Source organism: Oncorhynchus nerka, linkage group LG14 (assembly GCF_034236695.1).
Source record: "Oncorhynchus nerka isolate Pitt River linkage group LG14, Oner_Uvic_2.0, whole genome shotgun sequence".
NCBI classification, from domain to species: domain Eukaryota; kingdom Metazoa; phylum Chordata; class Actinopteri; order Salmoniformes; family Salmonidae; genus Oncorhynchus; species Oncorhynchus nerka.
Genome location: NC_088409.1, coordinates 76651977 through 76679385, shown reverse-complemented (window position 1 = coordinate 76679385; position 27409 = coordinate 76651977). Strand labels below are relative to the sequence as shown.

The following is a 27409-nucleotide window of genomic DNA, read 5'->3' as shown; positions in this document are numbered from 1 at the left end:
CTAGTGATGACTGTTTAACAGTCTGATGCCAGTGGCATGTATTCATGGATGCAAAGGGAAGCCAGGCTTCCCCCCAAAAATGTGCAAAAAAAAATACAAAATCAAAAAATATATATTTCGTCTCGCTTTCATCATTTTACTACAATTCTTAAGAGGCTGAATGTATCTCACAGGAAAAAGCATCCGAGCGAGCGAAACAACGCCCCTACAAAATTAGCCAATCAGTGTTGAGCTAAACTGAGCAAGCTCAACTGTGAATGGTACTGGCGCACCAAAAAAAAGTGAGTTTTGATTTGGCGTCACTCCTCTCAAATCCCATTGAAAGTGTACGTCAATGACAGAAAAACTTGAATTGTTGCATCTGGTTGTTGTTGTTGTCCTCTGGTGGCTAGCCAGCCAGCTAGCCACAATTGTCCCTTTCCTAAATTAGCCATGGATGGAGATAGGTATTTGGACTTGTAGTTTTATGTAAATCTCCGTACCTGCCAATGATTATAACGGCGATTCTGATCCAATCATTAATTCATACATTGTTGTGCCCCTGGCCTGAGAGGATGGAAGTTCAATATGTGGCTAGATGTAGAGCCAGAAGGCTAATGTTAACTAGCTAACGTTGCCCATGAATGGAAGTTAGGCTAGCGAGCAAGCATTTTCGCCAGGTATCCTAGGACAACAAAAAAATAAAAGTGTGTACTGTATGACAGAGTGATAGACCGTTTTGTCAACATGAAAGAGAGGAGGATGGCATTGCTGTTTCTCAACAACTATGTTGAGTTAAGATGTTTTTCTACGTGTACGAACGTGCACACACACACAGAAATCAGAACCATCCATGGACAGCCACAACATATTTAGCTTACGTTGATCGGACTAAATCGTTTTTGGTATCTTTTAGTTATCACTGTATACGACTAAATAGATCAAAAATCTAATCAATCAAATCAAATCAAATTTTATTTGTCACATACACATGGTTAGCAGATGTTAATGCGAGTGTAGCGAAATGCTTGTGCTTCTAGTTCCGACAATGCAGTGATAGCCAACAAGTAATCTAACTAACAATTCTAAAACTACTGTCTTATACACAGTGTAAGGGGATAAAGAATATGTACATAAGGATATATGAATGAGTGATGGTACAGAGCAGCATACAGTAGATGGTATCGAGTACAGTATATACATATGAGATGAGTATGTAGACAAAGTAAACAAAGTGGCATAGTTAAAGTGGCTAGTGATACATGTATTACATAAGGATGCAGTCGATGATGTAGAGTACAGTATATACGTATGCATATGAGATGAATAGTGTAGGGTAAGTAACATTATATTATATAAGGTAGCATTGTTTAAAGTGGCTAGTGATATATTTACATCATTTCCCATCAATTCCCATTATTAAAGTGGCTGGAGTTGGGTCAGTGTCAATGACAGTGTGTTGGCAGCAGCCACTCAATGTTAGTGGTGGCTGTTTAACAGTCTGATGGCCTTGAGATAGAAGCTGTTTTTCAGTCTCTCGGTCCCAGCTTTGATGCACCTGTACTGACCTCGCCTTCTGGATGATAGCGGGGTGAACAGGCAGTGGTTCGGGTGGTTGATGTCCTTGATGATCTTTATGGCCTTCCTGTAACATCGGGTGGTGTAGGTGTCCTGGAGGGCAGGTAGTTTGCCCCGGTGATGCGTTGTGCAGACCTCACTACCCTCTGGAGAGCCTTACGGTTGAGGGCGGAGCAGTTGCCGTACCAGGCGGTGATACAGCCCGCCAGGATGCTCTCGATTGTGCATCTGTAGAAGTTTGTGAGTGCTTTTGGTGACAAGCCGAATTTCTTCAGCCTCCTGAGGTTGAAGAGGCGCTGCTGCGCCTTCTTCACGACGCTGTCAGTTTGAGTGGACCAATTCAGTTTGTCTGTGATGTGTATGCCGAGGAACTTAAAACTTGCTACCCTCTCCACTACTGTTCCATCGATGTGGATAGGGGGGTGTTCCCTCTGCCTTTTCCTGAAGTCCACAATCATCTCCTTAGTTTTGTTGACGTTGAGTGTGAGGTTATTTTCCTGACACCACACTCCGAGGGCCCTCACCTCCTCCATGTAGGCCGTCTCGTCGTTGTTGGTAATCAAGCCTACCACTGTTGTGTCGTCCGCAAACTTGATGATTGAGTTGGAGGCGTGCGTGGCCACGCAGTCGTGGGTGAACAGGGAGTACAGGAGAGGGCTCAGAACGCACCCTTGTGGGGCCCCCGTGTTGAGGATCAGCGGGGAGGAGATGTTGTTGCCTACCCTCACCACCTGGGGGCGGCCCGTCAGGAAGTCCAGTACCCAGTTGCACAGGGCGGGGTCGAGACCCAGGGTCTCGACCTTGATGACCCCGAGGTAATTTGATGATGTTGAAATGTGCTGGAATAGTGGAGGCGGCTCCTGTTTTCTTTACGACTTGTGGTAACTCTCTGTGGTTCTAAATCAATAGTTGCTTATTTGTCCGAAACATAATGTCGGAAACATAACCTTGCTTGACCATGCTGTAGGTCATGTAACTGTCTGTTACTGTACATGCAATATGCTTTGTGGACTTCACTGGACATGGGTTGATATTCGGTTTTGTGATTAAACAAAAGGTGTGGTTGAATTTATTCTGCCACTGTGTCTTCTCATTGTCTCGGCCTTTAGGCTTATCTATCACGGTCAAAAGGCATATGAATGAACAGGTTATAGAGCAAACAATGCAATTATCACAACACATAGGTTCAGGGCAGTGTACTGACCAGAGGCCGGCTAGTGGTGATTGTTGATTGATAACAGTCTTGTGGTATATTGTGACATCCATGTCTCCGGTCTATATGAGAGTGTAAAAGGGGTGAGAGATGAGAACGATATGTAAGACTACTATTTAGTCTGCCTGGTATTGATCTGGGAATACTATTTAGTCTGCCTGGTATTGAGCTGGGACTACTATTTAGTCTGCCTGGTATTGAGCTGGGACTACTATTTAGTCTGCCTGGTATTGAGCTTGGACTACTATTTAGTCTGCCTGGTATTGAGCTGGGACTACCATTTAGTCTACCTGGTATTAATCTGGGACTACCATTTAGTCTTCCTGGTATTGAGCTCAGAAATTGGCATTGAGAGACATGCCGAGATTAGACTCCAGAGTTGTCACGTTTCTCATATCAACAGAAGGGAATTTGGGAATGTTCTGACATGATTTTTCTAAAGATTTCTTGATGATTAAGACCATAGCTTCATCTTACTCAATTAAGATTTATAACATAAGACTGTAGAGAGAAGATGAAGGCTGACAAGGACACATCTGTTTTCTAGTTGTCTTTGAAAAAGAAAAAATGGAGTGAAATGTTGACAACTTGTTGTGTTGCACAATGTCCAGATTCTGTTCATCTTATTCTGGTCCATCACAATGTGTTGAGCTGTGGAAAGGGAAGGTGTTCTTGCATCTCCCATTGAGAAACATATACCCTACATCACTGTGTTTTGTGTGCATGGATTCAGTGACAATAGCAGCAAGCATGGATCTTTTTTTTCTTCTTCAATACATTGAAGTATTATCCATCAGTTCCACTTCTAGTCAGTCCATTCAAAATAGTGTTCATGATTATCATCCTTCCATCTGATTGGTCTGAATTCTCAGAAGACATTCTTCAATTTGAGGAGAGATTGTTTAGAAATCTTGTGCACATCGAGCATATACACCCCTAAGCATATACACCCCCTACCATATAAACCCCCTACCAAGAATACACACACACCCTACCAAGCATATACACACCCCTACCAAGCATATACACGCCCCCTACCAAGCACATACACCCCCTACCAAACATATACACCCCCTACCAAGCATATACATACCCTACCATATACACTCCCTACCATAAACACTCCCTATCAAGCATATACACACTAGAGGTCGACCGATTAATCGGAATGGCCGATTAATTAGGGCCGATTTCAAGATTTCATAACAATCGGAAATCGGTATTTTTGGAAGCCGATTTGCCAATAAAAAATATTATACCTTTATTTAACTAGTGAGTTAACAACACATTCTTATTTTCAATGACGGCCTAGGAACGGTGGGTTAACTGCCTCGTTCAGGGGCAGAACGACAGATTTTCACCTTGTCAGCTCGGGGGATCCAATCTTGCAACCTTACAGTTAACTTGTCCTACGCAATAACAACCTGCCTCTCTCTCGTTGCACTCCACAAGGAGACTGCCTGTTACGCGAATGCAGTAAGCCAAGGTAAGTTGCTAGCTAGCATTAAACTTATCTTATAAAAAACAATCAATCATAATCATTAGTTTTGATTTTTTTTAACCTTTATTTAACTAGGCAAGTCAGTTAAGAACAAATTCTTATTTTCAATGATGGCCTAGGAACAGTGGGTTAACTGCCTATTCAGGGGCAGAAGGACTACACATGGTTGATGATATTACTAGATATTATCTAGCGTATCCTGCGTTGCATATAATCTGACTAAGCATACAAGTATCTAAGTATCTGACTGAGCGGTGGTAGGCAGAAGCAGGCGTGTAAACATTCATTCAAACAGCTCTTCGTTGTGCGTCAAGCATTGTGCTGTTTATGACTTCAAGCCTATCAACTCCCGAGATGAGGCTGTTGTAACTGAAGTGAAATGGTTAGCTAGTTAGCGCGTGCTAATAGAGTTTCAAACGTAACTCACTCTGAGCCTTCTAGTGGTTGTTCCCCTTGCTCTGCATGGGTAACGCTGCTTCGATGGTGGCTGTTGTCGTTGTGTTGCTGGTTCGAGCCCAGGGAGGAGCGAGGAGAGGGACGGAAGCTATACTGTTACACTGGCAATACTAAAGTGCCTATAAGAACATCCAATAGTCAAAGGTTAATGAAATACAAATGGTATAGAGGGAAATAGTCCTATAATTCCTATAACTACAACCTAAAACTTCTTACCTGGGAATATTGAAGACTCATGTTAAAAGGAACCACCAGCTTTCATATTTTCTCATGTTCTGAGCAAGGAACTGAAACGTTAGCTTTCTTACATAGCACATATTGCACTTTTCCTTTCTTCTCCAACACTTTGTTTTTGCATTATTTAAACCAAATTGAACATGTTTCATTATTTACTTGAGGCTAAATTGATTGTATTGATGTATTATATTAAGTTAAATTAAGTATTCATTCAGTATTGTTGTAATTGTCATTATTACAAATAAAATAAAAATTGGCCGATTAATCGGTATCGGCCCTTTGGTCCTCCAATAATCTGTATCGGTATCAGCGTTGAAAAATCATAATCGGTCAACCTCTAATACACACCCTATCATATACACACCCTACAAAGAAAATACACACCCTACCACATACACTCCCTACCATTAACACTCCCTACCAAGCATATACACCCCTTACAATATACACACCCTACGAAGCATATGCACCCCTACCAAGCATATAGACCCACTACCAAGCATGTACACACCCAACCAAGAAAATACACTCCCTACCATATACACCCCCTACCATATACAAATCAAATCAAATCAAATCAAATTTATTTATATAGCCCTTCGTACATCAGCTGATATCTCAAAGTGCTGTACAGAAACCCAGCCTAAAACCCCAAACAGCAAACAATGCAGGTGTAAAAGCACGGTGGCTAGGAAAAACTCCCTAGAAAGGCCAAAACCTAGGAAGAAACCTAGAGAGGAACCAGGCTATGTGGGGTGGCCAGTCCTCTTCTGGCTGTGCCGGGTAGAGATTATAACAGAACATGACCAAGATGTTCAAATGTTCATAAATGACCAGCATGGTCGAATAATAATAAGGCAGAACAGTTGAAACTGGAGCAGCAGCACAGTCAGGTGGACTGGGGACAGCAAGGAGTCATCATGTCAGGTAGTCCTGGGGCACGGTCCTAGGGCTCAGGTCCTCCGAGAGAGAGAGAGAAAGAAAGAGAGAATTAGAGAGAGCATATGTGGGGTGGCCAGTCCTCTTCTGGCTGTGCCGGGTGGAGATTATAACAGAACGTGGCCAAGATGTTCAAATGTTCATAAATGACCAGCATGGTTGAATAATAGTAAGGCAGAACAGTTGAAACTGGAGCAGCAGCATGGCCAGGTGGACTGGGGACAGCAAGGAGTCATCATGTCAGGTAGTCCTGGGACATGGTCCTAGGGCCCAGGCCAGTTGAAACTGGAGCAGCAGCATGGCCAGGTGGACTGGGGACAGCAAGGAGTCATCATGTCAGGTAGTCCTGGGGCATGGTCCTAGGGCTCAGGTCCTCCGAGAGAGAGAAAGAAAGAGAGAAGGAGAGAATTAGAGAACGCACACTTAGATTCACACAGGACACCGAATAGGACAGGAGAAGTACTCCAGATATAACAAACTGACCCTAGCCCCCGACACATAAACTAATGCAGCATAAATACTGGAGGCTGAGACAGGAGGGGTCAGGAGACACTGTGGCCCCATCCGAGGACACCCCGGACAGGGCCAAACAGGAAGGATATAACCCCACCCACTTTGCCAAAGCACAGCCCCCACACCACTAGAGGGATATCTTCAACCACCAACTTACCATCCTGAGACAAGGCCGAGTATAGCCCACAAAGATCTCCGCCACGGCACAACCCAAGGGGGGCGCCAACCCAGACAGGCCGACCACAACAGTGAATCAACCCACCCAGGTGACGCACCCCCCAGGGACGGCATGAGAGAGCCCCAGTAAGCCAGTGACTCAGCCCCGTAACAGGGTAGAGGCAGAGAATCCCAGTGGAAAGAGGGGAATCGGCCAGGCAGAGACAGCAAGGGCGGTTCGTTGCTCCAGAGCCTTTCCGTTCACCTTCCCACTCCTGGGCCAGACTACACTCAATCATATGACCCACTGAAGAGATGAGTCTTCAGTAAAGACTTAAAGGTTGAGACCGAGTTTGCGTCTCTGACATGGGTAGGCAGACCGTTCCATAAAAATGGAGCTCTATAGGAGAAAGCCCTGCCTCCAGCTGTTTGCTTAGAAATTCTAGGGACAATTAGGAGGCCTGCGTCTTGTGACCGTAGCGTACGTGTAGGTATGTACGGCAGGACCAAATCAGAGAGATAGGTAGGAGCAAGCCCATGTAATGCTTTGTAGGTTAGCAGTAAAACCTTGAAATCAGCCCTTGCTTTGACAGGAAGCCAGTGTAGAGAGGCTAGCACTGGAGTAATATGATCAAATTTTTGGTTCTAGTCAGGATTCTAGCAGCCGTATTCAGCACTAACTGAAGTTTATTTAGTGCTTTATCCGGGTAGCCGGAAAATAGAGCATTGCAGTAGTCTAACCTAGAAGTGACAAAAGCATGGATTCATTTTTCTGCATCATTTTGGACAGAAAGTTTCTGATTTTTGCAATGTTACGTAGATGGAAAAAAGCTGTCCTCGAAATGGTCTTGATATGTTCTTCAAAAGAGAGATCAGGGTCCAGAGTAACGCCGAGGTCCTTCACAGTTTTATTTGAGACGACTGTACAACCATTAAGATTAATTGTCAGATTCAACAGAAGATCTCTTTGTTTCTTGGGACCTAGAACAAGCATCTCTGTTTTGTCCGAGTTTAATAGTAGAAAGTTTGCAGCCATCCACTTCCTTATGTCTGAAACACATGCTTCTAGCGAGGGCAATTTTGGGGCTTCACCATGTTTCATTGAAATGTACAGCTGTGTGTCATCCGCATAGCAGTGAAAGTTTACATGATGTTTTCGAATAACATCCCCAAGAGGTAAAATATATAGTGAAAACAATAGTGGTCCTAAAACAGAACCTTGAGGAACACCGAAATGTACAGTTGATTTGTCAGAGGACAAACCATTCACAGAGACAAACTGATATCTTTCCGACAGATAAGATCTAAACCAGGCCAGAACATGTCCGTGTAGACCAATTTGGGTTTCCAATCTCTCCAAAAGAATGTGGTGATCGATGGTATCAAAAGCAGCACTAAGGTCTAGGAGCACGAGGACAGATGCAGAGCCTCGGTCCGTTGCCATTAAAATGTCATTTACCACCTTCACAAGTGCCGTCTCAGTGCTATGATGGGGTCTAAAACCAGACTGAAGCATTTCGTATACATTGTTTGTCTTCAGGAAGGCAGTGAGTTGCTGCGCAACAGCCTTCTCTAAAATTTTGAGAGGAATGGAAGATTCGATATAGGCCGATAGTTTTTATATTTTCTGGGTCAAGGTTTGGCTTTTTCAAGAGAGGCTTTATTACTGCCACTTTTAGTGAGTTTGGTACACATCCAGTGGATAGAGAGCCGTTTATTATGTTCAACATAGGAGGGCCAAGCACAGGAAGCAGCTCTTTCAGTAGTTTAGTTGGAATAGGGTCCAGTATGCAGCTTGAAGGTTTAGAGGCCATGATTATTTTCATCATTGTGTCAAGAGATATAGTACTAAAAGACTTGAGCGTCTCTCTTGATCCTAGGTCCTGGCAGAGTTGTGCAGACTCAGGACAACTGAGGTTTGGAGGAATACGCAGGTTTAAAGAGGAGTCCGTAATTTGCTTTCTAATAATCATAATCTTTTCCTCAAAGAAGTTCATGAATTTATCACTGCTAAAGTGAAAGTCATCCTCTCTTGGGGAATGCTGCTTTTTAGTTAGCTTTGCGACAGTATCAAAAAGGAATTTCGGATTGTTCTTATTTTCCTCAATTAAGTTAGAAAAATAGGATGATCGAGCAGCAGTAAGGGCTCTTCGGTACTGCACGGTACCGTCCTTCCAAGCTAGTCGGAAGACTTCCAGTTTGGTGTGGCGCCATTTCCGTTCCAATTTTCTGAAGCTTGCTTCAGAGCTCGGGTATTTTCTGTGTACCAGGGAGCTAGTTTCTTATGAGACATTTTTTTAGTTTTTAGGGGTGCAACTGCATCTAGGGTATTGCGCAAGGTTAAATTGAGATACTCAGTTAGGTGGTTAACGGATTTTTGTCCTCTGGCGTCCTTGGGTAGACAGAGGGAGTCTGGAAGGGCATCAAGGAATCTTTGTGTTGTCTGTGAATTTATAGCACGACTTTTGATGTTCCTTGGTTGGGGTCTGAGCAGATTATTTGTTGCAATTGCAAACGTAATAAAATGGTGGTCCGATAGTCCAGGATTATGAGGAAAAACATTAAGATCCACAACATTTATTCCATGGGACAAAACTAGGTCCAGCGTATGACTGTGACAGTGAGTGGGTCCAGAGACATGTTGGACAAAACCCACTGAGTCGATGATGGCTCCGAAAGCCTTTTGGAGTGGGTCTGTGGACTTTTCCATGTGAATATTAAAGTCACCAAAGATTAGAATATTATCTGCAATGACTACAAGGTCCGATAGGAATTCAGGGAACTCAGTGAGAAACGCTGTATATGGCCCAGGAGGCCTGTAAACAGTAGCTATAAAAAGTGATTGAGTAGGCTGCATAGATTTCATGACTAGAAGCTCAAAAGACGAAAACGTCATTTTTTTTTTTTGTAAATTGAAATTTGCTATCGTAAATGTTAGCAACACCTCCGCCTTTGCGGGATGCACGGGGATATGGTCACTAGTGTAGCCAGGAGGTGAGGCCTCATTTAACACAGTAAATTCATCAGGCTTAAGCCATGTTTCAGTCAGGCCAATCACATCAAGATTATGATCAGTGATTAGTTCATTGACTATAATTGCCTTTGAAGTAAGGGATCTAACATTAAGTAGCCCTATTTTGAGAAGTGAGGTATCATGATCTCTTTCAGTAATGACAGGAATGGAGGTGGTCTTTATCCTAGTGAGATTGCTAAGGCGAACACCGCCATGTTTAGTTTTGCCCAACCTAGGTCGAGGCACAGACACGGTCTCAATGGTGATAGCTGAGCTGACTACACTGACTATGCTAGTGGCAGACTCCACTATGCTGGCAGGCTGGCTAATAGCCTGCTGCCTGGCCTGCACCCTATTTCATTGTGGAGCTAGAGGAGTCAGAGCCCTGTCTATGTTGGTAGATAAGATGAGAGCACCCCTCCAGCTAGGATGGAGTCCGTCACTCCTCAGCAGGTCAGGCTTGGTCCTGTTTGTGGGTGAGTCCCAGAAAGAGGGCCAATTATCTACAAATTCTATCTTTTGGGAGGGGCAGAAAACAGTTTTCAACCAGCGATTGAGTTGTGAGACTCTGCTGTAGAGCTCATCACTCCCCCTAACTGGGAGGGGGCCAGAGACAATTACTCGATGCCGACACATCTTTATATACACCTTCTATCAAGCATATACACACCCTACCAAGAAAATATACTCCCTATCAAGCATTTACACTCCCTATCAAGCATATACACAACCTACCATATACACACCCTACCAAGAAAATACACTCCCTACCATATACACACCCCCTACCATATACACCTTCTACCAAGCATACACACCCCCTACCATATATACCTTCTACCAAGCATACACACCCCCTACCATATATACCTTCTACCAAGCATACACTCCATATCAAGCATATACACTCCCTACCATATACACCCCCAACGAAGCACATACACCCCCACCAAGCACATACATACCCCACCAAGCACATACACGCCCCACAAAGCACATACACCACCTACCAAGCACATGCACCCCCTACCAAGCACATACACGCCCCACCAATCATATACACTCCCTACAAGGCATATACACCCTCTACCAAGCACATACACCCTCTACCAAGCACATATACCCTCTACCAACTATATACACCCTCTACCAAGCATATACACCCCCTACCAAGCATATACACTCCCTATCAAACATATACTCCTTCTACCATATACACACCCTATCAAGCATATACACTCCCTACCAAGCAAATACCCTCCCTACCAAATTACCAGGTCAGAGGGAATTTGCATTCATACGATGCCTTAATAAGACTGGGCCCCTGCTGTTCTCTCTAAAAATAAAATAAACATCTTTGCAGTTCATTTGATCTTCCATCACAAACGTCTAACAATATACACCCAGTCGCATCTGCAGCCGTCCAATATTTGAGCTGCAGCCTACACAGACAACCTGGCTCAGTTTAGCGTTCCATGGCATTCATTAATTCATTTGTCATTCATTAATTCCCATGATTTTGGATGAGAGAGGATGCTAATTGTTTCATAACATCACCATCTCCATCCACAGCACCAGACTCTTATCAAGTGACAAGGCTGTATGCGTTTCTCCCAGTCTCCACATCTTAGGGAGAAATGGAAACAACCTGTCACTGCCACATTTACCTCCTGTAAACAGGACCCGCTGGGCACAGACATCAGTTCAATGTTTAGTTTTGATTTACATTTGATTGAGTTGTCAAATAACCTAAATTCAACATGAAAAAAAAAAAATGTCACCATGTCATTGGATTTAGGTTAAAATGCCCTTTTGTTGATGACTTTTTACAAATCCAATACGTTTTCCATGTTGACTCAATGTCATCACATCGATTTTTGGGGGGTTGAAATGACATGGAAACAACGTTCATTCAACCAATTTTTGCCAAGTGGAGAATGACGTTGATTGGAGTTCTGTACTATAGTCCTCTGCTGCGCCTGCTCTTGAACAGTAGTTATGTGATGGTTGAGACAGGGATATTACATTGTGGATGCACATGCAGCTGAGGTAGATTGATTGGCAACCTTGTCAGTACAGTTATTGATGCCTAGAGTTGGTCTGAATGGCATCCTAATGTGATTGATGTCATGTCTTCCTATAACGTGACTGACGGATGACGTCATGCGGTGACTAAGCCCTGGCCAGTTGTCTTCCATCCAGGTCTCAGGGTGGTGTTTCCTGGCTGTATGAGGAGGCATGGCTTGCTGAGATGTCGTGGACGATCACACCACTCTGCTCGACGTGCTGCTACTGTGCGGGCCTGGCTCCTCCAGCTGCACCACTGCATCACTGATGGTGCCATGATCCAGCTCTAACTGTGGGTGAGGAATCATAGTAATTTACCATAATCATCAACATGTTCAGCACAATACATTACAGCCATTGTTGTTATATATAGGTCTGGCCATAGGTCTGTTCATGACAGGCTTTAATGAAAGCAAAATACCAGTCTCACCGCATAGATTCCTTCCACAGCACAAACACATTGATCCATCAGACTAATCAAACAATGATATTCCAAGGCAATGAAATGTGTATATGCAAAAATTATTAAATTATTTGTTCCAGATAGGGCCTGTCTGTATACCACAGGAGTCGGGTGGCACCTTAATTGGGGGGGGGGGGGGCTCCTGGTAAATGCTGGAGCAGCAGAATTAGTGGAACGGTATCAAATACATCAAACACATGGTTTCCATACAGTTTTAGATACTCAGGCAGCTCAATGGCAATTTCCACTGAGGACTTTCCTGTCTACTCTCCACTGAGGCAGGAGAAAACTGCCCTTTCACACGGGTGTGATCGTTCTACAGTGGTCCCTGAAGCGTACGATCACACCACGTGTGATTAGAACGCTCGTTTAAAACGGCCAGTTTCGAATGACGCAACAATCAGCGTTTGAGCTGGCCACACTTTTTTTCAGAAACTATTTACACAAACACAGTCCTTACAAAGTTATGTCCAGAATGTCATCCTAACCGGGAAAATGTAGTCTACATTGTCCTAGCGCTAGCTGAGGAAATATTGACCCAACACAAGCAGTCATATTTTTTTACTCTCGGTTGACATAAACTACAATATGAATTAGCTAATAACAATTACTATGTATAATTAATCACATCACAGGTGAGCTCAACATTGATCGAAATAACTAGGTAAAACACTATAGAAATCGAATGTAATCCGACGAAACCGAGGATAATAAGAGAAGACGAGATGAGTTTGGTCTGTTTATAGTATGCATGTTGAAGGGGTGTGTCATCTACCGTGGTTCACATCCCACCATTAATTTCCGGAAGTCCTCAAAAAATGTGTGAACTCTTACTCACCTCATTTTGTTATAACATCTTTGGTCAATGCATTGTATGTCAACAAACATGGCTACACAGCTGGAATTAGCTTAGCTCATCATAATCAGTACAACCTTCAAAAAAGTATTTTACACACATAATATGTGCCCATTTACAATCTGTATAAGAATCGGAATGCATGATTTGTCACCTAGAATTGAAAACATGTGAATAAAACCGTAAATACACACATAATTGCCACACAACATTTTCTGAGTGATTTATTGATACAAGTGGCGCGTTCCGGCAGTCAACCACGTAACCTCTCACTCTGCGCCATTCAGTGTTGTTTATGTATGTAGCTAGTGAGCTAAGCTGTAGCATTAGCAATGTCTTTCAAAAGGAGACAACTCACAAATGTGGTAATTCTGGAGATTTTTTAAAATTCTGACAATGAGTCTTGAGTATGAAAGTCAGGAATCAGATTCTGACAGTGACAGTGAGGAGCTGCCCCCCAACCTTGTAGCCATTGAGAACCCTGAATCTGAATTTCCCTTGTCCACTGACGAAGTACCAGGTCCCTTTGAAGATGCTAGGGGTGATGGAGGCGGACCGACAGTGGATGAAGTACAGGAGTTCTGTGGTAGCTGGAAGGCCACCAGTCATTTCACCCCTCCTGGCCCTGCTGTTTGCTTTGACGAGTCCCAGTCTGGAGTGCAACGCCCCTTGCCATTTCCAACTGAGGCAGAGTGCTTCAAGTTGTTTCTGACAGAGGAGCTGGTGGGAAACATAGTAGAGGAGACCAATCGCTATGCCTTGGAGCTACAGGAGGTGAGAACCAGGAGTGAGGGGACCCTCGCTAAATGGGTGACAACCACAATTAGTGAAATGTATACCTTCCTGGTGACAGTCCTTCTCATGGGGATAGTAAAGAAGAACTCTAAGAGAATACTGGAGCACAGATCCTATGTTTGCAACTCCCTTCTTTGCCACCCTCTTTTCCCAAGACCGCTTCCTAGTTCTGCTGCGATGCCTGCATTTCGTCAACAATGCTACTGCCATCCTAAGTCACACGTTATACAAAATAAGAAATGTTCTTATCAGCCTGACATCAGCATTTGGTCATGTCTTTGTAAGGACCTATGCATTGATGAGTCCCTGATGTTATGGAAAGGTAGGCTGGCGTTCCGTCAATATATTCCCTCCAAAAGGCACAGGTTTGGAGTCGAGTTCCTTGTCATGTGCGACGTGAAGACAGGATTTGTCCAGGATATTATAGTTTACACAGGGTCCCCCACTGACATCAAACATTATGAGGGGCTTGGGGTGTCCGGGTCCGTGGTGATGACCATGCTGGCTCCTCATCTCGGCAAGGGACACACTTTGTATGTGGACAATTGGTACAGCAGTCCCACACTCTTCCAGCATCTGCTCTCCAACAGCACAGGGGCCTGTGGCACAGTCGTGTCGAACAGGAAGGGGATGCCGGCATTCGGATGCAGGAAGATGCAGAGAGGGGAGGTGGAGTTCCAGGAGAACGGTCAACAGCTGGCAGTAAAGTGGCATGACAAGCGAGACGTCCATGTCCTCTCCACTGTCCATACAGCAACCATGTCGGCCACAGGGAAGGTGGACGACCTGACGGGAGAGAGAAAGATCAAACCAGATTGTGTGCTTGATTATAACCTCAAAATGGGGGCCGTGGATAAGGCGGACATGATAAACAGCTTTGTGGAATGCACTCGGAAAACGACCAAGTGGTATAAGAAGATATTTTTCCATCTGATCGACACTGCTGTCCTCAACGGCAGCGTAGTTCACCGCCAACTAACAGGTGAGATGATTACTGAACAAGGTATTTTTGTAATTGGATGTACAGTTCACATACAAAACCATTATGCAATTATAGTGACAATATCTCACCCACCTACTCACTGCCTCATCATCCTCTAACTTTCCTCATCCTCCCCACTCCCTCATAGGTAAAGTAATTACCTACCAAAAATACAGAGAGAACCTCATGAGAGCTGCTGGAGGAGCACCACACCCCTCGGCGCCCATCCACTGGGGGTCGTCCTGCTGTAGACAATCCCCTACGCCTCACTGCACTGCATTTTCCCTGCAAAGTCCCTCAAACTGCTGCTCAAGGTAGTCGCACACGGAGGCACTGCAAAGTCTGCCTGTCTGGCGCCAGGAGAAGTAAGCAGAGGAAGATGACAAAATACATGTGTTTAGCTTGTGATACACCTCTATGTATTTCACCATGCTTTGAGGAGGATCACATGCTCAGGCATTATTGAGCACATCTGCAGCAATAAGTGACTGACTGACCTGACAGGTGACCAGCCATGATACTATGCCTTTAGAGATGGGGGTGGAAATGCAGTTGTTGTTCAGTCACTGCATGGATATTAAATATGGGTTATGCATATTCCGTTTTTTGTCCTCTAGTAAAACAAGTTGTTGAACCAACTACCAATACTGCAATAAAATAGATGACTATTACATATTGGCATATGTGTTTTCTTGCCGTGTTTTCATCCAGTACAACTGTTAAGGACGGCAGGGTAGCCTAGTGGTTAGAGCGTTGGACTAGTAACCGAAAGGTTGCAAGTTCGAATCCCCGAGCTGACAAGGTACAAATCTGTCGTTCCTAGGCCGTCATTGAAAATAAGAATTTGTTCTTAACTGACTTGCCTAGTAAAATAAATAAATAAAAGGAGTGTACCTTGTATGTTAGCATACAAAAGCTGTCATTCTTCAGCTCCAAAGATGTCCAGCTCCAGTTATGATATTGGCAAATAATGTTTGTGGTTTCTGAAAGTACAGAATAAAGAGGAATTATTCATTAGAATACAATATAAGGATATAGCAATAAAACAATACTACAAAGAAGTAACATAATAAACACTGCTATAAAAAATAGTTTATTGCATTGACAAAATCACAGATTTGAGTTATAACAGTAAGAAACTAACTTTTGAGCTCCACATGGGGGGCAAGGCAGGGCAGAACAGAGCTATGCTGAATAGACCAATTTAACTAGGCAAGTCATTTAAGAACAAATTATTATTTACAATGATGGCCTACACCGGCCAAACTCGGACAACGCTGGGCCAATTGTGCGCTGCACTATGGGACTCCCAATCACAGCCAGTTGTGATACAGCCTGGATTTGAACCAGGGTGTCTGTAGTGACGCCTCTAGCACCGAGATGCAGTGCCATAGACCGCTGCACCACTTGGGAGTCATAAGTCTAGGGTAGCTTCAAAATACAACACAATAGTTCTCTGACGCAACTAGCATTGTTTTACAGAGCTAATAGAATAATGTAAGCACGATTGACTATAACAACATAAAGGTTATAAAATGTCTAACGTTACCTCACGTGTCCGCGGTTATAAGAAATATATTATGATCCATACATACAGTGAGCTACAGCAGAAACGGCATACGGAAACTATTATAACGTAATAAGGCACTTACTTTGATAGAAACGCTGCCTGGATTTGAACCGCGTCTGTAGTGACGCCTCTATCACTGATGTGCTGTGCCTTTGACCGCTGCACCACTTGGGAGTCATAAGGCCACATAGCTTCAAAATACAACACAAGATAATAGTTCTCTAACGCAATTAGCATTGTTTTACAGAGCTAATAGACGAATGTAGCTACATAAGCACGATTGACTATAACACCATAAAGGTTATGAAATGAGTAACGTTACCTCACGTGTCCGCGGTTATAAAGAATATAGACAAATATATTATGCTCCATACATACAGTACGCTACAATATAAATGTGGAATGGAAAATGTGAACACGTGTGCAGATCCTGTTCTTACGGGAGATGAGCAAATGTTTGCAGACGTGAACTGCACAAACAATTGGGGAGTGCTTGGGGAATTTTGTCCGTGTCAGAAATGTCCCAAAAATGTAATTGTCCGCAAAAGTAAAAATCACTATTTTTATGTGAATGAATGAGGAGGCGGAACACACCTAAATTCAAACTGTTTTTAGAAAATAAAAATAATAATTTGAAATTGAAGTTGAAACAGCCTATAAATATAAACAGGCTGCGTGGGTAAAATGTACTGTTTACGTTTGAATCACATTCTGGAATGGAGAGAACATTCTAACATCACGTGCATTAAAAAAAACTCACGCTGGGGCGACCGTTAGAGATATTTGGAACTCACGCATGAAAGGGTCTTCTTGACCCATTTCTTTATCAGTGGAAGGCTTTTATGGGGCTTGTGTCTTTTGCATGACAAGATTTGTATACATTGAGTATTTCTACGCCTGGAAGATAAACAGAATTGATGTGGTATCTTGTTGCTGTGCTAAAAGACTGTCCCCTTCCTCATGGTAAAATAAGTTAGTGGTTCTCTCAGCCAAGCCACCACATCTTGTAGAGTGGATCATTTAGCTAGCGGCCCTTGTTGACATGTTTGTCGCTCCTCCTCTCTCCCGGCAGGTAATGACGAGACATAAAACCAATCCTGGAGATGCCGAAGAGAAGAGACATTCTTGCCATCGTGTTGATAGTGTTACCGTGGACTCTGCTCATCACCGTTTGGCACCAAAGTGCAATCGCTCCGCTGCTCGCCATCCGCAAGGGTACTTACTCAATCCTCCACTTTCTCATATGTCCTCTGTTGCATTCAATAGCCAATGTATACAATCCAGTTCAATCACATGCCCAGTCACAGAACATAATGGTACAGTACATACAGTACAACACATGCCTTCCACAGGGTCTGTTACAGATCCCTATGTGGTGGTGTGCATCATCAGATTGTAATATAGGTCAATTGTCAGTTAAGGCTATTTGATTCGCACAGTCCCATCCGCAGCTTGTGCTTGGAGTAAAGCTAATTTACACGCAGCATATGGTCTTCAGCAGTCATTCAGCTAATATATTTAGCAGTTAAACTGTAGAAGACTTTTCAAATCAAAAGGAGACTAGATTAATTTCAAATGCCCTTTAATCAGCATCTGAAATAGTAATCATCATAATAATCACTGCTCCCTAAAAGCTCCCAGGCAGGCTTTATAGAATCTCCTGAGTTGGTGTTTATGTGGCTCCCACATACTGTTCACAAGCCTGAGACGTTATCACACACTCACATTATGAACCCCCCTCTCCATAAATGTGACTCCAAGTGACCTTAATAAACCAACAGTCTGATATGTCAAGTACAGTACTCTGTCTAGTGAACAGAACCATATTAATAGGCCCAATGCATCTGTTTGTTTTTATCTCAATATCACATCACTGTGATTGTTTTTCAAATAAAATGGTCAAAAATAGCTTCTTAGCAAACAGCAATTTCTCAATCAAGAATTTTGCTAGGACTGTCTGGGAGTGGTCTGAGTGAGGGGCCTAATTATTCCAACCTCAGTGTGGAAATATACATAAAACACAGAAAAAATATTTTTTTGACTTCACTGGGCCTTTAAGGTGACCGTAAATCAAAAGCGTTCTTTGCCTCCTTCCATTTGGCATCAAGGTGAAATGTAAGATGTAAAATAGGCAGGTCTCCACAAATCAACTGGAGCCTTTCCTTTGTTTTGTCTTAAGAGTAGCAGGGGTTTGCCAGAATGCTTTTTGTCAGCCACCGCAGAACATCTGGCCCTCAGGAGATTGTGTGAATCTGCTGTGTGATGTAGAAATATCATGTTTCTGTCTGAGGTGAGAACCTCCTCTCTAACTGAGCACTGATAAAGACTGCCATGAACTATGGAACAATGTGGAGAAATGAGAAATGAACTACCTTAATGATCCAATAATGATATTAGATCCATCATAGAGGGCTATGGGGGCCACATAATCATAGCTCCACTACTGGAATAGACCCTGTCCCTGCCATGGCTGTTCCAGCTGAATGAGTAGGGGCAGCCAGGGGAGCCGCTGCCCTAACTAAACTGTAGCCATGTTGTCCGCTCACTTCACGCTGCCTGCTTTCACTCTTTGCTGCCTGTCACCACCTAGTAAAAGAGATCTTTATCATACCAGAGAGGCTTGCAGTACATCGGCACTGACTCTCAGGTACTTGCCTCTTGGATTGTGCCACTTGAGATTATTCAGTGGGAAACCCCTCCCCCGGGGCGTGCTAATGCCTTATATGTCTTCCTGTTCCCCATGCAGATGACGGAGCCGACGGAGGACGGAGGGACGTGGGCCAGGCCAGCGACTCTAAGGAGTACTGCTCCTCTGATAAGGACATAGTTGAGGTGGTGAGGACGGAGTACGTGTACACACGGCCGCCACCATGGTCCGACGTGCTGCCCACCATCCACATCATCACCCCAACCTACAGCCGCCCGGTCCAGAAGGCAGAGCTGACGCGGCTGGCCAACACCTTCCTCCACGTGGCCAACCTGCACTGGATCCTGGTGGAGGACTCTCAGAGAAGGACCCCGCTGGTCACACGCATGCTCAGGGAAACGGGCCTCAACTACACCCACCTGAACGTGGAGACTCCCAGGAACTATAAGCTGCGTGGGGACACACGGGACCCCAGGATCCCCCGGGGCACCATGCAGAGGAACCTGGCGCTGCGCTGGCTCAGAGAGACCTTCAATTCCAACAGCAGCCAGGCGGGCATTGTCTACTTCGCTGATGACGACAACACCTATAGCCTGGAGCTATTTGAGGAGGTCAGTCCAGGCCTGGGGCTCAGTGGCATCTCATTGCCACGTCTGGTCCACTATATTCCCTTTAGTAACACTGAACACAATGGTAGTGGGGAGTTTACAGCAAATAATTTAAGAATTAATCACATTTATTTTAATTTGGAACCATTTTTGCACATTGAATGATGGCTACTTCTACTCCTAGTAGTAATAGATTGTGGTTATTGCCTGAAGTATTTTGATTCCCATTACCAACAACAGTGGTCCAAGGATAAGTTTGAACTTGGTAATTAGTGCCTCAGGCCATCCATTTTGACTCAGGACACATTGGCTTGGCTTGAATGGATGCTGTTGGGCCCTGGGGCATTAGCCTCAGGTCTTGTTAGTGTGAACGGGGCAGGTTGTAAATGATGCGCTCTGTATCGATGGACCTGTCATTGCCTGATTTCCAGGGAAAGGTAGAGTGCTCTCCCTCTCCCTAGTAGCCCTCCATCACTTACACCCAGCACCAGCACTCTTTATAGGGGAGAGTAACGACCTATAGGTCTGAGCTTGAGCTAGCTGCCTTTGGGCTGACCGATAGAGAGTCAGTGAGAAACCACTCAGACCCAACTGACAGAGCAGTAAATATCGAACCATTCTCATAGACCTGCTAACAGGTGTAAGTCATGGAGGGGATGGCTTTGGAGACAAGGCAGAAAACAGCTACATGTGAAGGGGTTTAAAGTAGACATCCATCCAAGCGATTGCATGTTGTTATGATCTGGACATGAATTAACCTGACTGGAAAGATGCCAGCTTGTTCAGCTGGACCTGACATTTGAAATATGAAACATTTTACAAATTAAATCATTCATTGTCATGAACTCTTGCCCAGACTTGGCAGTAATTCAATATGGAAACAGGGGTTACAAATACAACAGCTGAATAAAATACGTACAGCAAGGAACTGTAATGGCCAACCTAGCCTTCTGGTATTGCACCATTACATAACATTAAGCAGATGCTCTTACCCAGAGCAAACCAGACCATGGGGAAACATTCCATGTTGAGAGACATGGGCAGAGACTCTGCTGTAAATTGTGAAAATTAAAATAGCTCATGAAATATGCATCTGCCATAGTTAAACTAAATCACTGTAAAGGGGTGCATTAATTATTAAGCTTTCATAAAAAAATGCTTATGTTGCCTTTCCAAAGCCACAAGGAATACTTACCGGCAGCGCCTGCCTTTTATCATATCTAGCCTTCTCTTTCAGCATCCACATTCAACATTGTGAACCAGATCACCTAGAATAGAATATATCACCTACATTGTGAACCAGATCACCTAGAATAGAATATATCACCTACATTGAACAGTTTTTTTAGATCATAAAATAAGTATTTGATCTAAAAGGTAAATATGATATTGCTTCTGGTTTAGGCATCATTGGGTGTACTGATGATAATGGGGCACCGTTTAGGAGTTGAATTAAGCCATCAATTCCATGTATTAAAGACAGATAATCAACCTATAGCAGTATAATTACCCGCAAGCAGTATCAGCCTATTTCTGATGACAACTCACTTTAGAGCTTCTGTGAACCAGTACAGATCCTCATCTCGTCACCCTCTCCTGTGCTCCAAATTGATTAATACACCTCGACGTCTACCGTCCCCCTTTAAAGTTTTGGATTAGTTTCCTTTGTTGTGCTCGGACTTCAAGAACATAGGCAAGCTGTCTCTGTGGGCCTCCCCATCACTCGCATCGCCCCAGTAAAGGAAAGAGTTTACACACACAAAGACAGAGAGAAAGAGAGAGAGACAAGAGGAAACTTAGCAGAAACACTTCAAATCCACAAAAATGGGGTAGCACTTTGTGGCATTTCCATCAGCTCAGCTCTAAACTGAGGAGAGACTGGGTGCCATTTTAGCCCGGATTCCCATTAGTGGCAGCCTTGGAAACATTAATTTTCACATTGTAGCATGGAGGGAGAGAGGCAACACCCCTGATGATGCCTGAGACAGTTTCATTCAAGAACCAAACCCTTGAGGAAAACAGATATTTCACTCATAGGAAAGATGCATGGTCTAAACTAGTGATAAAGGTCAGTTTTCTAATTATCAGAAATCACACATGACCCTTGAGAGAAGGTGATGTCATCCCTAACACACAATTAAGTGAAATATTATCTGGGTGGCTAGCCTGGCCGAGTCCTGTTCTTGGTGGCCCAGATGTGTTTCAAAACTTCACACAGACACGTCTCCTCTCTGATCCGCTGGACTGATGGGTTATCATCAGATAAGGCTAGAATACTGGGACACACACAGGGAGAGACCTGTTTCCACAGTGTTGTCCCACCCACCACATACCTCCTCTCTCCACTACACACCTCATTTAAAAAGCACTTCTACAACAGAACACCAGCACCACTATTATTTCTACTGCATTGAGTGTGGATACATTACTCTACAGTTCACCCCTCATTAGAAAACTTCCTTTCATGACTCTCTCGCTGCCAGTGGTGCAGAAACACAGTTGACAAAGAATGGGCTGCCGGGAGATCGTTTGATGCTAGAAGATTAAAGGACAAACCTGAGCCTCTGAGGAATGGAAGAGGCTCGGCTCCTTTCAAGCATCTCCTCAACCAACCTGCTCTTCTACTCCCATCCACTCTGTATAATGGCCCTGGTCCTCAAACCCACTTAGCTCTGTCCATGTTTACTCTTCTTAGGGTGGGTCCATCACGGTGGCCCTGCAAGGCTCCTGTGATACATGCAACATACACATTGTACATTTTAGCTTCTCTTACTCTATTTGTATCATTGTTTGCAATGAAAACTATAATGACTGTATTTTGCTTTGTTGGCACATCTCGTATAGACACTGATACACTGATCCTGTTAATTAAAAATACAAACAGCGCAAGGATGCTTAACTTTCTCTGTCCTCTCTTCTTCTCCATCCAGATGAGGTCAACAAGGAAGGTATCTGTATGGCCCGTGGCCTTCGTTGGTGGTTTGCGCTACGAGTCGCCCAAGGTCAACGCAGCGGGCAAGGTGTACGGCTGGAAGACTGTATTCGACCCTCACCGGCCCTTTGCCATCGACATGGCAGGTTTCGCCATAAACCTGCGGCTCATCCTCTTCAAGCCCCAGGCCTACTTCAAGCTGCGGGGAGTGAAGGGAGGCTACCAGGAGAGCAGCCTGCTCCGAGAGCTGGTCACACTCAATGACCTGGAGCCCAAAGCTGCTAATTGCACTAAGGTAATGCACAGCAGATGGAGCAAAATAGATGCTTTCTTTTTACATGTTATACTCTGTAATTTTACACCAGAATATCCTCATTTTATCTATTGGTATTTTATATAATGTCAGGCAAATGAGAAATCCATACTCTGATGATCCTCTGGTGGATCTTGCAGTGGCAAGTTCACTCTCTCCAAAACAACTTTATATATAACCAGGTGCTAAAAACGTCAGCGGATCCATTAGGTCACTGGCAGGCTCCCCACACATAGTGGGTGTGATTGTAAAAGGCTTCAGGGCACAGTGTGGTGTTTCATACCCACTTCATCTCCGGCCTGGCTGTTCCCCGTCTGGCCCTGGCCCCAGACCCAGCCGCTAAGCCTCTCCCTGGGCAGAGAGGAGTCGGACAGGAGCCTTAGCTCACCACCACTCACACTCAAAGGATGGGATATTCAGCCTGATTATATTCAGGACTCCTGGAGGGGAGTAGATGAAAAGGGGGGGTGGAGCGGGGGGCATCCTAGCATGCATTCAGCCCAGATGAGCACAGGGAGAGGGATGGGGGATGAGTCGTGCTCCGGCACCTCTCCTCCTTATAATCTACCTCTTCAGACGCCAGTGTGACTATTAACCTCATCTACACCTGGGTAAAGGGAGAGTTAGTTGGCTTCTGGTGGAGGCAGCTCAAACACACCTCATGCATAATTTGTTACTGAAGTGGAGGAGATGAAAGGCAGGGCTACTCAGAGACTGAGGGGAAGAAAATTAGCTCTATATGTCGATTCTTTTCCACCATCAATCTCCTGGATGTGTGTCCATTTTTCAGGGCCAATTCATCCCACTCCAAAGGCTTGATTGGGGCTATAGTTACCGGTACGTGATGTACCCAAAATAACTGAGCTGCATCACTTACAAACAGCCAAAATGGGGGCACTCTCTATTCACTGTCATATAATATTGAGCCGACACGCCGGAGTACATTCTTACAGATAGGTTTCCTATTGTATCATCTGTACTGCTCTTGTTGCTATATATGGGAGTAGAAGAATATCACCGCAGCCCATGCGAAGAGGAGAGAGGTGTCGTGTCTTTGGCTATGCCAGATTAATTGATAAAACATGCTATTCTATAAAATAATTTCTCTGTAATTAATATCACCTGATTGAGCTAATCATGTAAATGTAATTAACTAGAGAGTCGGGCACCACAAAATAATATTTATAGAGCTGTTATCTTCCGAATAAACTCTTAAAGACCTAGTAATATTTTACATCAATAGCAGTCAATATCAATCGTCATCTTACTTCAGTCTCATAATCTGAAAGTTGTAAATTCTTGGTTATCTGCAAGAACCCTGGCTAACAAGTTGAATCAGCAATACAAAATTGGGTTTAATGATTTATTTACTAAATACCTAACTAATCACATAGAATTCACATACACACAATTAATCATAACTTGATTACAAATTACGTCATAAAGGAAAACGTCCCTAGCGGGCGAAACAGATATGATAGCTTGTTACACAAAGGAAAAGGGGCTGGGTTGAGTGAAAGAGTGGGAGACTGAGGAACAAAGGGAAAAGGCTGTGCTATCGTACAGTGCCTTGCGAAAGTATTCGGCCCCCTTGAACTTTGCGACCTTTTGCCACATTTCAGGCTTCAAACATAAATATATAAAACTGTATTTTTTTGTGAAGAATCAACAACAAGTGGGACACAATCATGAAGTGGAACGACATTTATTGGATATTTCAAACTTTTTTAACAAATTAAAAACTGAAAAATTGGGCGTGCAAAATTATTCAGCCCCCTTAAGTTAATACTTTGTAGCGCCACCTTTTGCTGCGATTACAGCTGTAAGTCACTTGGGGTATGTCTCTATCAGTTTTGCACATCGAGAGACTGACATTTTTTCCCATTCCTCCTTGCAAAACAGCTCAAGCTCAGTGAGGTTGGATGGAGAGCATTTGTGAACAGCAGTTTTCAGTTCTTTCCACAGATTCTCGATTGGATTCAGGTCTGGACTTTGACTTGGCCATTCTAACACCTGGATATGTTTATTTTTGAACCATTCCATTGTAGATTTTGCTTTATGTTTTGGATCATTGTCTTGTTGGAAGACAAATCTCCGTCCCAGTCTCAGGTCTTTTGCAGACTCCATCAGGTTTTCTTCCAGAATGGTCCTGTATTTGGCTCCATCCATCTTCCCATCAATTTTAACCATCTTCCCTGTCCCTGCTGAAGAAAAGCAGGCCCAAACCATGATGCTGCCACCACCATGTTTGACAGTGGGGATGGTGTGTTCAGGGTGATGCTTTTACGCCAAACATAACGTTTTGCATTGTTGCCAAAAAGTTCAATTTTGGTTTCATCTGACCAGAGCACCTTCTTCCACATGTTTGGTGTGTCTCCCAGGTGGCTTGTGGCAAACTTTAAACAACACTTTTTATGGATATCTTTAAGAAATGGCTTTCTTCTTGCCACTCTTCCATAAAGGCCAGATTTGTGCAATATACGACTGATTGTTGTCCTATGGACAGAGTCTCCCACCTCAGCTGTAGATCTCTGCAGTTCATCCAGAGTGATCATGGGCCTCTTGGCTGCATCTCTGATCAGTCTTCTCCTTGTATGAGCTGAAAGTTTAGAGGGACGGCCAGGTCTTGGTAGTTTTGCAGTGGTCTGATACTCCTTCCATTTCAATATTATCGCTTGCACAGTGCTCCTTGGGATGTTTAAAGCTTGGGAAATATTTTTGTATCCAAATCCGGCTTTAAACTTCTTCACAACAGTATCTCGGACCTGCCTGGTGTGTTCCTTGTTCTTCATGATGCTCTCTGCGCTTTTAACGGACCTCTGAGACTATCACAGTGCAGGTGCATTTATACGGAGACTTGATTACACACAGGTGGATTGTATTTATCATCATTAGTCATTTAGGTCAACATTGGATCATTCAGAGATCCTCACTGAACTTCTGGAGAGAGTTTGCTGCACTGAAAGTAAAGGGGCTGAATAATTTTGCACGCCCAATTGTTCAGTTTTTGATTTGTTAAACAAGTTTGAAATATCCAATAAATGTCGTTCCACTTCATGATTGTGTCCCACTTGTTGTTGATTCTTCACAAAAAAATACAGTTTTATATCTTTATGTTTGAAGCCTGAAATGTGGCAAAAGGTCGCAATGTTCAAGGGGGCCGAATACTTTCGCAAGGCACTGTAAATACAGTATCTTATGCATTCTAAATTACCGCCCATTTGGAAAAGGAAAATGCAATAAATATTTACTCTGAGCTGCGCTTCAGTAGGTTGGTGGTAGATGGAAGGCCGTGTTGCCAAACCGAGTCCTATGAAGAATGTCTCTGGTTGTCAATTGGATACGCTGTAGTAACGTCGTTGGGTGATAGACGGAATACTCTGTCTGTTCCTTCCTAACCCTTGTTGCATCTGCTGTTGCTAACTCAACGGCTAGGAGGTATCACTTCTGTAGTGAATAAGAGTTCAAAGTTCATGCCATTCGCAACCAAAGCTCATGCTGATATTGGCTTCGTTCTGTAGTTATTATCTGAACCATTCTGACATAGGCCCGTCGTCCCCGCATCTTCGGAACAGGAAGTTCTATTGTCGTCAAGGGCTTATATAGAAAGGGAGAAAAGGGGTGTGTTTCATAGTTTACAACCTCTGTCTCTTCACGTGGGCAGGCCACTGAGTGAGCAGCCCTAGCTTATGAAAACCCACATCTCACATTTTAGAAGCTAAAATCACATTTCCTCCCATCACAAATAATTTAATATTCAAACATTTAAATTGAACAACAATTCCATGTGAATCTGATAACTCTGATGTGTAGACTTTCCACTGTAGAGTTTATGTCATTTTATCATTGATGAGAATGTCTCAGATGACAACCAAACTGACATCATATTCATTAAGTACCACTGCATATGTTCAATTTTTCGGATTACCAGAATATAGTTCATTTCCCCCCCTCCCCACCTACTGATGGTCCCATAATCTCTATGTTAACCAAGGGTTTTTAAAATGTAACCTCAGTAGGTTAGAGAGGAAAAAGGGGGAAGAGGTATTTATGACTGTCATAAACCTATCCCCCAGGCCAACGTCATGACAGAGGAGAGAGGAGGAGTGAATGGGATCAGGAGAGAGGAGGAGTGCATGGGATCGGGAGAGAGGAGGAGTGAATGGGATCGGGAGAGAGGAGGAGTGAATGGGATCAGGAGAGAGGATGAGTGAATGGGATCAGGAGAGAGGATGAGTGAATGGGATCAGGAGAGAGGATGAGTGAATGGGATCATGAGAGAGGATGAGTGAATGGGATCAGGAGAGAGGATGAGTGAATGGGTGTGTGTTCGATCGAGAGAGTGTTGCCTGATGCTGATTCTTTTCTCTGATATTTCTCTACAGATTCTCGTTTGGCACACTAGGACAGAAAAACCTGTCCTTGTAAATGAGGGGAAAAAAGGATTTACAGACCCCAACGTGGAGATTTGACGTTGTCTCCTCGGGCAATGGTAAAGAGAGAAATTATTCAAATGAGGTCACATCTCAGACTTATTTTACTTTAAAAAAAAAAAAAGTAAAAAAATGTAGGACCTCTGGCGAACAGGAAA

General features: G+C 43.7%; 1 protein-coding gene across 3 annotated transcripts in view; it reads left to right on the top strand.

Annotated features, from left to right (window-relative positions):
• The window catches only part of LOC115141918 (galactosylgalactosylxylosylprotein 3-beta-glucuronosyltransferase 1), a 135687-nt gene that overhangs the window by 105728 nt on the left and 2550 nt on the right, over positions 1–27409 (top strand). The window contains exons 3-7 of one of the 3 annotated variants that reach the window (XM_029681309.2): positions 11788–11948; positions 17391–17533; positions 19065–19576; positions 22504–22800; positions 27204–27310. In XM_029681309.2, the coding sequence (XP_029537169.1) occupies positions 17422–17533; positions 19065–19576; positions 22504–22800; positions 27204–27290 (1008 nt within the window). In that variant the 5' untranslated portion in view covers positions 11788–11948; positions 17391–17421 and the 3' untranslated portion in view covers positions 27291–27310. Of the gene's footprint in view, positions 1–11762; positions 11949–17390; positions 17534–19064; positions 19577–22503; positions 22801–27203; positions 27311–27409 lie in introns of all 3 variants that reach the window. The other 2 variants (XM_065000434.1, XM_029681310.2) reach the window with 2 other exon arrangements.